At 49.2% G+C, this 14,388-nt stretch overlaps 1 protein-coding gene across 1 annotated transcript in view; it reads left to right on the forward strand.

Annotated features, from left to right (window-relative positions):
• Positions 1-1,291: 1,291 nt before the first annotated feature.
• The window catches only part of RYBP (RING1 and YY1 binding protein), a gene marked incomplete at both ends in the record, with an annotated part of 40,464 nt that continues 27,367 nt past the window's right edge, over positions 1,292-14,388 (forward strand). The window contains 2 exons of the mRNA XM_084269715.1: positions 1,292-1,323; positions 2,287-2,412. Of these exons, the coding sequence (XP_084125841.1) occupies positions 1,292-1,323; positions 2,287-2,412 (158 nt within the window). The remainder of the gene's footprint in view (positions 1,324-2,286; positions 2,413-14,388) is intronic.

The raw sequence follows: 14,388 nt of genomic DNA on the forward strand, positions 1-14,388 counted from the left end.
TTGGCTGGCAGGAGCTGTTAGCTCGGCTTAGCTGCCTCTGGGAGATGGGGAAAGCGGGGCGAAGAGAAGCCTGCCCTGGGAGGCTCGCTTTCACGCGGCTAGGAGGGGTCGAACCAACTTTTATCTTCATTTATCGCTCGTCACCCTCGTCTTTCCAGCCCTGGTCGTTGCTCCCATCTCCTCCTGCAGCTGCCACCGGGTCAGCGGCTCAGCAAAGGCGGCAAGGGCCGGTCCTCGGCACCCCGCCGTCCAGCCTGCCACGCCACGGGCTGAGGGGGGGAGCAGGGCCCTGCTGCTTTTGGGGGAACGCCACTTTTTCGCTGCCTCGGGGAGTTTTGCAGAACCCCAGCCTCTCGCTGGAGCTGAGGGGAGCGTCTCTGGGAGGCTGCGGCAGCGCTGTCGAAGCACCTTCGCTACCGTCCGAGCTGGTGCCCTGACCCGCGGCTGAAAGCGCCCAGGCAGCCCGTGCCCCAGGCAGGGCACGGAGCAGGAGTTGGCTGCCGGCTGCCTGGCCCCACGCCGTAACTTCCAGCGCAGCCGCCGCACGGCGGGGCGAGGCAGGGTCTGGCCGCCCTGCCCCTCGGGGAGCGGGCCTACGCTCCCCCGTCCTCCTGCCGCCGGTACCTGCTGCCCCTCCCGCCGCCCGGGCAGGAAGGGGCCGCGCTCTCCCCTCACGGGCTCCCGCCCGCAGCAGGCCAAGGCGAGGGCACCGCCGGCCTCAGCCCCGCTGCCTCGAGGACGGGCAGGCGACGAGCCCTCCGAGAGGGAAGGGACGGGAAAGGAAGGGGCCACCCGCCGCCGCCGCCTGAGAGGAGCCCGCCCTGCCGCCGCGGGGTCCCGGTGCAAGAGGAGGGGCAGGAGCAGGGTGGGGGGCGAGCAGCACCCGGCGGCGCTAAGGGGTGGGCGGGAGGGAGGCGGCCCGAAAGGGCTCCCGGCCGGGGGCGGGAGAGTGAGGGGGGGGGCCGCGGCGGAGGTGGGACCGGTCGGGGAGGGCGGCGCGGGGGGCGCTCCCCGCTCTCCTCCCCGCCAGGGCCGGCGGCGGGGCCGCCCCCATTGGCCGCGGCGCGGCGGCGAGCTCCGCCCGCCGGAGCGGCGCGGGGAGGGAGGAGGAGGTGGAGGAGGGAGGGCGCCGGGCTGCGCTGCGCTGCGCTGCTAGTCTGGAGCGGAGCCTGGCAGCGGCAGGAGCGGCGGCGCGGGGGTGAGGAGCAGCCGGAGCCTGCTGGACGGAGGCAGCCCCCTCCCCTCCCCCTCGCCTTTTTCTTTGTGCGCAGGGCAGGGGCGGCCCCGATCCATGGTCATGGGCGACAAGAAGAGCCCGACCAGGTGAGCGGGGGCGCGGAAAGGGGGGGGCGGCGGGGGGGCACGGGGAGAGGCACCTAAGATGGAGGGAGCGCCGCGGGGGCCGCCCCTGCCCGCCCCTGCCCCGCCGGCGGCGGCGGGCCCGGCTCGGCGCTGGCGCGGCGGGAGGGGATGGCGGTGGGTAGGCCCCTGGCTGGTAGTTGCGTGCGTGTGCTCCGCCGCGGGGGAAGCGGCGCGGGGGGGGGGCGCGGTGGCGAGGGGCTCCTAAGATGGAGGGAGTGCGCGGGAGGGGGGCGGCGTGCCCGCGCCGCCCCGCCAGGTACGCGGGGGGCCGGGGCGGGGGGGAGCTGCGGGGGGGGGGGGGGGGTGTGCTGCGGGCGGGGAGGGAGAAAGGGAGGGAGGCAGGCTCCTAAGATGGAGGGAGCGTGGAAGGGCAGGAGGAGGAGGAGTGCCGGTGTCTCCCTGCCTGCCGCCGGTGCCAGGGCTGGTGTGGTGCGAGAGCAGCCATGGCGGCTCCGCTCGCTCGCACTCCCGCTCCGCGCACTCGCTGCTCCCAGACAAAGGGAGGTTTAACAAGGTGGAGGAGGGAACGCGCCTCCCAGCCTTCAAACTCTCCCACTCTCCCTCCCACCCGCCCTCCGAGGGAGGGGGGCGGCCCCTGCCGCGGTGCGGGGGACGCCGGGGGAGGCGGCCGGCCCGGCCCGGCTGGGCTCGGCCCGGCCCGGCTGGGCCCTCCCGCGGCGCGGGGCCGGGGGCGGAGCGCGGCGCCGCACCGCACCTCTCCGGGCGCCGGCCCCGGTAGGTGTTTGTCGGCTGTTCCCGGGCGCGGGGGGGAAGAGCGGCGGTGAGAGCAGGCGCTGGGCTTGGGGGCTCCGTAACATGGTTTCTCAATGTGTGTTTTCTTTCTCTCCTCCTCCCTCCGCCTCTCTCCTCCTTCCCAAACACACACACACATACACGCTTCCCCTCTCCCTCCCCCTCCTCAAGGCCGAAAAGGCAAGCCAAACCTGCAGCCGACGAAGGCTTTTGGGATTGTAGCGTGTGCACCTTCAGGAACAGCGCCGAAGCCTTCAAATGCAGCATCTGCGATGTCAGGAAAGGCACTTCCACAAGGTACGGCTGCACCTTTCGAGGTGGCTTTTGCTCTCTGCCGGGGCTCTGCCGACTTGTTGATTTATTTATTTTCCCCCTCTGTTGCTTGGATATCGTCTGGTTGCACCCCTCTCCCCCCCCTTCCCAATGCAGTGCCTTCTGGCCCTGTGCAAAACCTTGTGGATTTTAAAAATTCTCTTTCAAGTGTTTAATTGGAGCTGGAAGATGGGTTTCGTGGATGTAGCTGCGACCTGAATCTTCTTCTTGTTCTGTGGTTTTTTTGTCACTGATGTACAGAGGACCCCTCAGAGATGTGCAGGCAACCAGAAACATTCTGACCGTGGCTTGGGGCGGATGGTTTTCTCAGGGTGGACATTTACCTGTATTTTTCTACTGGAGTAGAAATGATTGAGGGTTAGGGAGCAAGAAGGGAAACGGCTGAAACTGAAGATGCCATGAGAACAACTACTCCCTTCCTGAGATGTTGATCTCTTGGTGTCTGTTGTCATCTGAAAGGAATCGGCTTTGTGCTCGGTGTGGGAATGGTGCGGGTTTCTGAAAGCTTTAGCTGTCAGGTCTCTCTGATTGCCTTGCTCTGAGTAACTGTAAGTCTTTATGAGATGGTGAAGCTGACATACAGTAGTTTATTTAGTCAAAAAAAACCCCAAAAGCTTGCACTCTCCCAGTTAATGGCTTCAGAAAGTTTGTTCTTGGAAACCAGTTGGTGCTCAAACAGGCATGCGATGCTCTGCTCTTTCTTCTTCTGATTCATTCTACCACGTTGAGTTCCAATTTTGTTCATGTTGTACCTTCCAAATGTGAGTTCCCATTGCTCAGCTCTGCCAAGGAAGCAGTCTGTAAGATTGCCATTGTGAAAGGCATCGTTTTCTTCCTTTGAGTGAAGCAGCGTATTGAGATGCTCTCATCAGCAGGCTGTTTGCATGACTTGGCTGTCTTGACTTGATTGACAAAGGAGGCGAAAGCGTGTTCGGTCGGTTATTGTTTGCACTGGGCTGTAGACAATGTGAAGTGCCTACGTTTTTAATGGGGAGCATGCTTTTGAGCCATTGAAACTCTGAGTTACAGCAACAGAGTGCTGTAGCACTTCACCCTGTGTTTTATGATCCACGTTGGTCACAAGTATCCCCGTGCTTTTTACAAAATACACGGAGGTGCTGAAGCAGTTTTCAGTAGCACAGTTCTGGTGTTGAATGAGGTCGGGCTTTTGGGGGTTTTCTGTACGCACCTACAGCTGATTCTTCACTTGCTTTGTTCAGTCTGGTTTTGTCACGCGACTGAACCTTCACAGCACGCTTGATTTCTGTGGTTTTCTGTTGCCTTGGCTTCCCCGTTGGCTCAGGTGAAACACGTTGATCCTGCAGTTGCCTGGTATTTAACTGTGCTACTACAGCGCGTAGCCTTGCAGTCACCGGGAGTTCTCACAGCGTCACGTCGAGCATATGCATGGGTGTTTGTAGGAGGAGAGCCTTAATGAGATGTAGGAGCCCATATGGGTTGTATCTTGTATCAGGCTCGATCATTTTCATTTGGCCACCACGCTGATGTTCATTTTGAGAGCAGTAGCTTTCTCTTGCATGCCCTTACTTCCTTTTTTTTTTTCCCTTAATAATAATTTTCAAACTGTTTGTTAAGGGAGTAAGGTGTTGTGTCTTGCAAAGGACCCTTAAGAGGGGTAGCAGTTGATGATTTCAGGTTAAGAGCTGTTACCAGCCTTACTTGCAGATGTGATCCTCGGGTCTAGAACACTGTACTTCTATTTAGCTTTTAATGGACCCTTATGAATGGCTTCTAATTTTAATTCATTTAATTCATCAGCTTTCTATTCATTACTGCTGGCTTTTAATTTGCTTTTGTTTGTAGAATTTGAGAAAGTATTTAAAATATTCAATGGACCATCATGTCTTCTTGCATACTTATATCTTTTATGAATAAATATAAGCGAAAGCAGGAGTGATTGGATGTCGTGAGTGAGTGTTGTGTGTTGAGAAGACCTGGGAGGTCAGAGCTCTTTGTTGTGGTATTGCTTTGAGCATTACAGTATGTGACGTACGAGTTGATGCCAGGGAAATTCTTCAAAATTTTTTTAAATAAATGACTGATCTACAGATACTTAACAAGTTATCATTGATAATTTATTACTTGAAATATAAGGTGTCTGATGAGCTTGACTTTTAAGTTGCAGTTTGACAAGTTGATGACACTTTTTCCACAGTGAAAGTTGCCTTGCTTCATTAAGGCTTACTTCACTAACACTCCCCGGAAACTTATCAAACCCACTTCTTGATAAACTCCATGAAGTAGTGAAAGACAGACATCATGGGCATGGTGAGGCAGCTGGCTTTCATCAGACTACTGGGTGCAATTACAGGATGCCCAGGTGTTCTTATTAGGGTCTAGTATGACCTATTCTCCCTCCCCCCTAGTTGTTTGCTGTGGAATTTACTTTGCCTGATAAAAATTCTCTGATTTGAGAACTAGCTTGGACATTAGCAAAGTCTCACTGTGTGTATATTTTTTTCAGACTCGGTGTAATCCGTCGGTGTGTGGGAGGGATGGCTGGCAGCACTCAGAAGTTTTACTTTCTCAGATCCAACTATCCCCTTTCCCTAGGATCTCATAAAACGAGCTTCAAACACAGCTTGAGAGTTGACCTGCCAAGTCGAAATCGCTGTAGATGCTAAACAGTTGAATTGCACCTGAACACCTTTGCAAGGGGCTGCTTATAAATATTTCAGTTGCACTTTTAAATAAAAATGAGGTCAAATCCATCTCAGGAGAATTGGGAGTTGTCATGCAAAGATTACATTAAATCTGTGGTACTTATTGAATACTGGATTTGTTACAGTATGTCTCTAACTCCCTTTCCTCAACTTTATTCTTGCTATTTTATGGTTAAACTTGATTATGCTCTTTTTAGGCAAGTATTTTGAGTTTTTCTATGGTTTTCCTTCTGAAAAGATCACTTTGCAGATCACTGCAAAGATATAAGCAGTGTTATAACACAGCGTTCAGTTGGGTGAGGTGACTATTTAACTGGCTAGCTTGGGAGTGAGCAATGGTAATATGTTTTATGTTCTTTCCCTGAGGGTTCTGTATTGGTGAAGTGGTGCAGGCCATCACTCCCACTTGTGTCCTGTGACTTCTGGTAGCTCCTTCTGGTGTAGCCCCACCAGCTCCTGCACACAGGAGAAGACTTGAAAACTTCTGCTGGGAAGTTTGGTCCACAGACACACGTTTCCTTCCAATATCCATTACTACTTCAAAGGTGGAAGGAAAGTTTACTTTGGATTTCCTAGGAATGTGAGGGCAGAACTTGGCCTTGTATTTGCTGTTATGGGGAGCTGTGTGTTTCTCTTTGAGGGTAGACGATGGCTTCCTGCTTCCACTTGCTTTTCTTAATGGTATCCTTGCTCTTCTCCCCCTTTGGATCTCTGATGGTTTCCGTATGTTGTGCTCCTGTACATCTCCTCTTGTAGCTTCCTCTCTCCTCCCAGTCACGGCAGCTCAGAGTGTTTTTGTGTGAGATTTGCTTTCAGACATCACTGTGAGGGAGAATATTCTCTGCCCTCTTGATTTCACAGAGGTAGTTACTATTTTGGGAATCTTTCCTTCTGGATGAATCGGCATACAGGGTGAGGTGATGGAGCTTCTCTGATGTTCATTTTTCTCTAACTTTAGGATGAGTGCTTTGCTTGAATGAACTTCACTCCCTCTGTCATGAATGTGCCTTGATTACAGAGAAACATACGAAAAACAAGTCAGTGGAAGTTGCAAGAGCAACAAGGGGATGCCTGACATGCAAATTAACAAACCAATGGGACTGTTTAGTCCAAAATTATCAATTTGTCTTATGCAAGTCTTGTACAAGGCATGCACTTAGTGACCATTTCTGGTGTATCTGTTGCTAATATCTGTGTATGCTAAGTGTGTAGTCTGAAGTTTGCATCAAGTGATTTGGATGGACCTCTCATTGTGGAGGGCTCAAGGTGTCTAAGTCAGGTTTCTCAGATACACTCTGGCCTTTCTGCCCTATCAGTGCTCCAGAAAATTCCTTTGCATGATGGCAGGATCTAAGCTAGCACCTTGAAGGACATAAACTAGTGACAGTGTCACCATTGAAAAGTATTCTTGTGTTTTGCATCCAGGCTGGGCTGACCAGAATAGACACCAGATAGTCCTGCTATTCCTGGAACGAGGAGTCAGGCTCGTGGTCCTGATCTCCCTACAACTAATATATGCTGGCTTATTTGCCAGGGATTTGCAGGACTGTTCTAAAAACGCTTGCTTTAGTGTGCAGCTGTGGTATAGGTTGGAAGCAAAGTGGTTTCATTCAGTTCTTTCCAGTTAAGTATCTTTTGCCTGCATTTAGGTGGGTTTAATTTGGTATCATAGCTAGCCTTTGAGTGGGTTATTTTCTATTAAAATGGGAGTATGTGACTTGTCTGGAAAAAGCTGTTGTGGAAGGGCTGTTGGTGCCTTTTCTCTGGAATATTTGTTCCGTTAATAGGCCATTTAGATCTACAGCTAAATCATCCCTATTTTTGCTGTTGATTGCTGAGTTAAATAGCAGTTGGATCAGGTGGAGTGGAGCGTGGTCTGCACCAGCCTGGAGTCGTGCCAGCGGCTGTGGGGCCATCCAGTTCCTGGCGATGTGCCCCTTTGGGACTGCTTTGTTGGCAGTGGGTGGGAGCAGTGTAATTCTGCCTAGGTAGTTCTAGGAGCTGGCATGCACAGGTGCCTGTTTGCAAAATGTTGGTCTACATGCAAGGAGCTCTTGAGACCTCTGTTGTCTCATGCCTTCTTTACCAGCACTGTCTAAGAGTAATTAGCAGCTGCTATCTTAATGTGTAGATAAGGAGTACTTTGGCTTGGTCTGGCAAACCCACTAGCACATGGAGCTAAGGACAGGAGGTTTGCAAGCCTAGCACTTTACAAGCAGATGATGCTGGTGGTTCACAGCAAACACCGAATTCTGGGGCTGTGGTGTGATGATGCAGTAAGTTTGACTTCATGGCTCATACTGCTGGACCGCAGGTGCCTCAGCCATGGGGCTTGGAAGTACTGGTCCATTATAATCTGACTACTGGTACAGGTTCATGCTATGCTTGTGTTTCATAACTAGCATGGAGTTAGTGTGTGAGGCTTCATCTGAGCAGATGAAGCTGTTCAGCTTCAGGTCAGGCATTATCTGTCATCCTGGTCCAAGCATAACACTGGCATAAAATCCGTGTCTTGTACCTCGGCTGTGTGAAGGAAATGAGTTGTGTCCTGATTTGCTCTTTGCTCATGTTTGGCTCCAGCATTAATGATCTCATTACCATCACCCCAGGAGTCCTCTTGGGTCTCAGCACCTCTGGGAAATCATTGTCAGCAGGGAGAATCCTGCTGTGTTGACGTGCAGCACCATGGCAGTACCCCTTCACTACGGTTGCCAATTTTGGATGCCTGAGATGCTGTCAGTGACAGACAGCGCAGGTACTTTTCTTCCACTGCTTGAATACCCATTAAAACAGACTAACAGCTGTCCTTGTTGGGGTGCTTGTTTTATTAGGGTGGAAAAAAGGCTTTATGCCAAATAACATAGTAGCGTGTTTGGTGTGGCTCTGATGTGTTACAGTGTTCATGTGGATTATCCATTTGGGCTGAAGGATTGCTTTAAAGATCTCTCTCTGTTGGAAACTCTGTAAAGATGTAACTGATAAGCTGGCACTGAGTGTGTTAATCTATCACTGATCATATCCACACTATTTATTACTCATATTACTCATTTTACCCTTCTTCCATAAACTGTATTTCTGGGAGACAGGAATCTGAATCAAAGTGTGTGTGTGTGTGTGTGTAGGAGGAGAGGGCATGCAACTTTCTCTGCTGGAGAGACATTTCGTCCACTGGGATACTGGCCCTGGCTCTCAGCAGGTCCTGCTGGGGAACTGGTAGGCAGAGGAATGCTGGGCAACTTTCTCTGTGTGCCTTTCTTAATTGCCCTGATTGTTTCATGTGCCCATCAGCTGGCTGTGGAGGGGCTGCTGTGTTGGCACGATTGGCATGTGCATTTGCACCCTGGTGTGTGTTCATCTAGTAAGTGGGCATCGCTTGGATGGGAAATAAGCGTGCAGTGTGGCCTGGAGCAGGAGCTGAGAGGAGGGAGGAGGTAGATATAGCCACACTTGGCTCCCACTGGGTCTTGGCTCAGTCTGGTGCTGCATGTTTCGTTCTTCAGCAGCTCACGAGGCTGTGGGGCTGAACTTAGGTCCCCCCTAAAAAAACCTCAAAATGCATGGGACCCAAGATGTGTGAGGGATGAGATGAGTGAAGAGATGTGCTGTGGTCTAGGTGGGTTGTTTTGGCTGGCTGCATACAGCTTTTGTGCTGCAGCACGGACCCCCCTGCTGTAACTCTGGGCTCATTCGCTGCTGGTCATGAATCAGATGTCACTGGTACCCTGGCTGCTGAGAGGCTCGCTTTGCAGTGTGAATTAACCAGCTTTGCTGGTGGGAAGCTCAGGGTTCCTTGCCATGGTGCTGCTCCTTCCTGCTCCATCAAGCTTGAACGAGCAGGCTCTTCCAGGGTCCCTTGGTGAGAAACACCACAGTTCACAGCACTTGTGGAAGGTCCTGCCTGTGTGCAGGAATATGGCAGCAGGGTGAGAGGAACAGTTTCAGCACACTCCTGTGTCAAGTGAAAGATGTGCTCTGCTTGTCCTTGATTATGTGTATCTCTCCTTGTCTGCGTAATTCTCCTTACGAGGAAACCCACTGACCTATTTTGTGGGATTTCAGGTGGTTCTGTAGGTTAGTGGGTTCCAGTCCCACAATGTAGGTCACTCCCAAGGTGCGCTGGAGTTTCATAACACACAGCTCTGACCTGAAATAAAATACATACACGTTCTCTCTGTGGCTGTGTCTTGCAGCTGTTCTTTACATCTCTCTTTGCACTGGCTGCCTCCTTCACAAGGTAAAAGGAGGGATGGGGGCATTTTCAGAGGGAAGGGGTCTTACAGGAGGTTTGTGACTTCATTGAAAGTGTGTGTTTCAGGCAGGTAAGGGTGAATTACTGTTATTACCACGACATGTTTATGAAGGACACAACAAAAAAGCAGCTACAAATACTGTGTGACCTGGCCTGACCTGAGCAGATGTCCAGGATTACCCGATACAACAGAGGTAATGTGGAAATACCTCCATTACACTTAGATAAGTTCCTTTTGCAGTTGACACATGCTAAATACATTGTCTCTTTGTGCAGACAGATTTTCTTCATGTCAGCCAGAGCTCCTTTCACACTTCTTTGGTACGTCTGGAGGTACAACCAAATCCTTAACATCGCTCTTCCCATAAGCCAGCTATTAATTAGGAATATGTTCTTTGTAGTAGAGTGCTAATTGGTACACCAGCAAATTCACTGCCTGTTAAACATTTGGAAAGATGTTAATTCTGACTAGTTCAAATATAAATGGGAAGGGGAAAGCATCACTTTTCCTTGCTGGCCTGGTGAGTTTTGTTTGCTTGATAAGGCAATTAGTTATCTTTAGAGTCAGGTGAAACTCAGCTCCTCCTTTGGAAAAACAAACTGGGCATCGTTTTAGTATTTTGGTATTTCATTACTGAAGGTGCTGCCTGTGTTTCTGGTAGTTAAGAGGAGATTAGCTGTGGAAGTGTGTTTAATAAGGGGTACTGGACATGTGTGAGAAAAGGGGTTAAATGGCTCTGAAGTATTGATTGCAAAACCAGGAGACCTGATTCTTGAACAGTGTGTGGTCTTACTCAAGGTGCTGGCCTGGGATAGTGGAGTAACCCCCTGTGCTACAAGGATTAAAATACTAAAAATTGATAATTATGTTCTTTAGAGCAGAAGTCTTGTAACTTACTGATTTTAACCTTCTGACTGATAACCATTTTGAAGCATACATTTTATGGTGCTTTGCTGAGAGCTGAAACGTTCCATATTTAAACAAGCAGAGTGTATGCTTCATGTCAGTTGCTATATGGAGGTGCAAACTTCCAGAAACTATATTTACAATCTACATGGGAATATGTTCAGGAGTTCTAGAAACTTTAGTTTGACTATCTCATCAGATTGGTTGTCTTTAAATAAAACGGAAGCAAAACAAGTCAGTTTTGGATTCTGTTAGGGGTAAACAAGGGATAAATGTTTAGACGTGTTTTCTCGAGCAGATTGTTCTCTGGGACTTGAGTTATGATGGATTGCCTGTAACATGCAGAGGTGCTAAGTGAGACAAAATATCTTGCCTAAGATAAAGCTGCCTTCGTATTTATATTGTTGAGTAGACAGATACGAGGCTGATTATCATCAGGAGTATTTTTCTTGAACTGGATTATTTTTGTGCAGGTAGAACTACATCTGGGTCATTCACCTGCAACTTAACGTGGTCAGGTTGGAGAGCTGGACAGTGGATGTACAAGTCCCAGGGCTTGGGAGCTTCAGTGATGTGAAGTTGATCAGAATGTTGCCTCATGAGCATCGAGTGTGTGTTACCCCTGTGCCCTGGACCTGCTCTCCCAAATGTGCAGTGTTTTGGGAATTACAGGGGCATTTCTTAACTGAACAGGAATTCTCCTTTTTAAAAATTGTATTAAAGAAATGCATGGCAGTATTTATTAGTATTTTCACTTCCATTTGCAGACGTCAGTGGGGATAGGATGATGTTACTGTGATTGGAGCTTGAGTAAAGCAGGCTGGCATTCACCCTTTAGCAAATCAGCAAGCTAAATATCCTGGAGCTGCTATTCTTCAGTCTGTATGGTTGAATTTGCTGTCTGTGTTTTAATTTGAGGGAGACATTTGTGTCTATGGTAGGTGTTTCATTCCTTTGTTTAAAATAATAAACAATGATCTAGGTGAGCAGAAGGACATAAGTCTTATTTGTCCAGGTTGGGCGAGGCATGCATATATGTTCAGGTTGGTGGAAATGTGTGTTACTCCTGAAACATTTGGCTTTAATTATATATCTTGGAGCTCTTATTCTGAAAGTGCTTTCACTGGTTTTTTTCAGAAGTGGTACTGAGCACTTTCTCTTCCCGAGATGAGATTTCAATAAGAGAGGCAATACATTGATGGACGATGGCCCCGTGATGGAGTCAATCAGGCAGTGCAGTCATTTGTCTCCTGGGGATACAGGGTAGATCACATCATTAGTAGCAGAAGGGGAGGCTTTCCTCTGTAATGCTAATAGGGCGAGGAAGCTCTGGCTGGTGCCTGTTTGCTGCTGTTGCTCAGTTATTACAGGTGCCTTACGGAGAAACAAAACCGTTTTCGTTTGTTATCTGTAACAGGCAAGGGTGTGGATCAATTTAACAAAAAATATTAAATAAGCTCTAGGAAACGTTCCCAGTTCAGCATGGTATTAGCAACTGTAAACCTGTATCACGTAAAACGGCTTCTCAGAAAAACGGTGGCTTGTTTTGGGGGAATTATGTGTGTTACTGGTTTTACAGACAAGTAGCTTGACTTGTGTAGGAAAGATGCAGCTGCCTGGTGCCAGTGTGGGATTTGAAGGACAGTGTTTCTTAATCAGAGGGGAAGTGTTGGAAGTGAAGCCAGTGGGTTGCAGGTTACTCTAATAGTGTCTGATGGTTGCAGGGTTCCTGTTGAAGTGGAAGATGAAGCATGTGATGGCTGGTGGGTTGGCTGAGGGACAGCTGGGTGGTGTACTGTTGTGCAGTAATGAGTTAGCTTAAAGGTAGCTTGTTGTGCTCCAGGTGGTGGGCATCCTCTAGCTTTGCTCAGGGAGGATAAGTTAAAACTGCCAGTGACAGTTCCTCCATGGGTGCTTTGCTCCTTTTGGGGCTCCTGCCCCACGGGGGAGGTGGTGTAGTGGTAGTCCCATCCATACCGAGCACAGGCTTTGCCCAGGGTGAGCAGGAATGCTCCAGTCATGGGACACAGGACTGCAAACCTTGTATGAGTAGCACCTAGGTGTCAGGAAATGGTGAATTCCCATGTGGAACACAATGACATTATAATCGTTGGCATAAAAGTGTTACTCTGGCTGGCATGAGCTGTGTGCTCACCAGCTCAGTGAGCAGGGAGGTGACAGCAGGGCACTGCTTGTTGTGAGGCCTTGCCCCCCCTGCCCCCTTGTTCTAACTTGCAGGGACTCTGGACACTCGGGTAACTCACGTGTGTAGCTTTACCTGCCTGTAAAGCAAATGTAGTAGAAGTGCCAGCCACGTACAGCTTACAGGAGGTAAAGTTAACTTCTGGAGAAAGCTTTGAAACCCTGAAATGTTCTCAAAAACTGCACATGAAGTCAGATCTAAAAAGCAATCTTCCTTTCTCTGAGCTGTACAGGGAAAAGCAAGTGCAGCAAGAAAGCTGCAAGGAACAGCTTGGTGGGCAGGCTGTACACTTCGTTTCATGGTCCTGTACAGGGATGTCTTTGCTCCTAAAGCACAGGAGGGGTGGCACAGCTGTGTGCTCTGTGAGTGCTAAAGGGGACTGTTAGTTGCACAGTTCTACATGTGGGTTAGAGTAAGGAACATGCTTAATCATGGGTGTTGAGAATACAGTACTCTGGCAGCAATTAAGAGTCATTAATTAGAAGTAGTTATTGCCGGATGTGACTCAAGTTAGTTTTAAGTTGCTTAACCTCTGAGGTCAAAAAGATCTAATACGTTTGAGATGAGTGCATCCATGGGACTGCAGGGCTATCCACAGGGACATTTTGTAATACCAGAGCTCAAACTGTGAGATTTTGAGGTCCATTAAATGAGTTAGTGGCAGTGACAGTTTCACAGCACCTCTACGAGCTGGGACCGTGCCTTGGCATTCAGAAGTTGAGACCTAGGAAGGGTTTGCTTAGACTCCTGTGTTCCATCAGCTGGCAATGTACAAGAGTGTGCTGGGTATTTATGATGCTGTGCTGCAATTTAACCAGCATTCAAAGAAGTGATAGTGAAACTTCATACAAACAGGGACATTTCTGCTTGTTAGAAAGAGGATGACATTTTTACAATTACAAATTAACCAATGGATAGAAAAATCAACAGCAAACAGGGCAGTAGCACATTGTGCCTGTATGCTGCATACCTGCTCTATAAATGCATGGGAGATCACACCTTAATGCTCAGTGTATACATTTATAAAGATGTAAAACCTGAGGACAGTCTCACAGCTTGTGCTTGGAAGAGCCATTTCTTCTGCCAACAACCAGGCACATCAAGCAAGTCATGGGAGAATGTCTGTAATAAGGTACCTGTTACAGTTCTGTGCCAGTTCTCAGGGTTTTTTCCTAATGTGTGGAGAGTGTGAGGGATAACACCTACCAGCAGTTGGGGCTTACTTCCATTTCTACAGGATTTTTCTTTTCCCCATTTGCCCTTTATTTCTCTGTGTGTGTGCGTGTTGTAAGCCAGACAGACTTTCCCACTGGCACTCTGAATTCAAAGCTAAGGAATTGTACAGCCGTGTACTACACTTACTTGTTTTTAAAAGCCTGTCACAAGCATGAGTGGTATTTTCTTTTAAGGCAGAGGCATTTAGGGTAAGGAACAAGTTTACTCAGTCACAGGGGTGGGGATATGGGCTCCGTGCTAGGAAATCAGTTTAATAAGTTGGTCACTTTATTACTAAGTGTGCTAGCTGTTGCAAATCTGGCATGGTTCAACAGGTCATTGATGCTTGTGGAGAATGTGACCTTTTGCTCAGTGCATTGATTTTTCTGAATTGTGTCCAGAGGCTGCAGAGGTTGGTGCAGCACTTTGCTGTCAGCTGTGAGGGCTGGATCAGGCCACCTTGACTGATGCATTGAGAAGAAAAGGAGTAAGTTGACATGAAACTTAACACTGTTATCTTTGGTGATCTTGCTTTGTTCCAAGACTATTTTTTTTTCCAGGGAGATTTTTTTAATAGATAAAGAATTGAGAAATGAGTTGTATTGTCTAAAGCCCTAAATAAGACTCCAGGGGAGAACTTGGCCTGTGTAAGCAGAGCACTCCTCAGATTGCTCGCTCTCTG

The sequence above is a fragment of the Gallinula chloropus genome (genome assembly GCF_964237585.1).
Source record: "Gallinula chloropus genome assembly, chromosome: 12".
NCBI classification, from domain to species: domain Eukaryota; kingdom Metazoa; phylum Chordata; class Aves; order Gruiformes; family Rallidae; genus Gallinula; species Gallinula chloropus.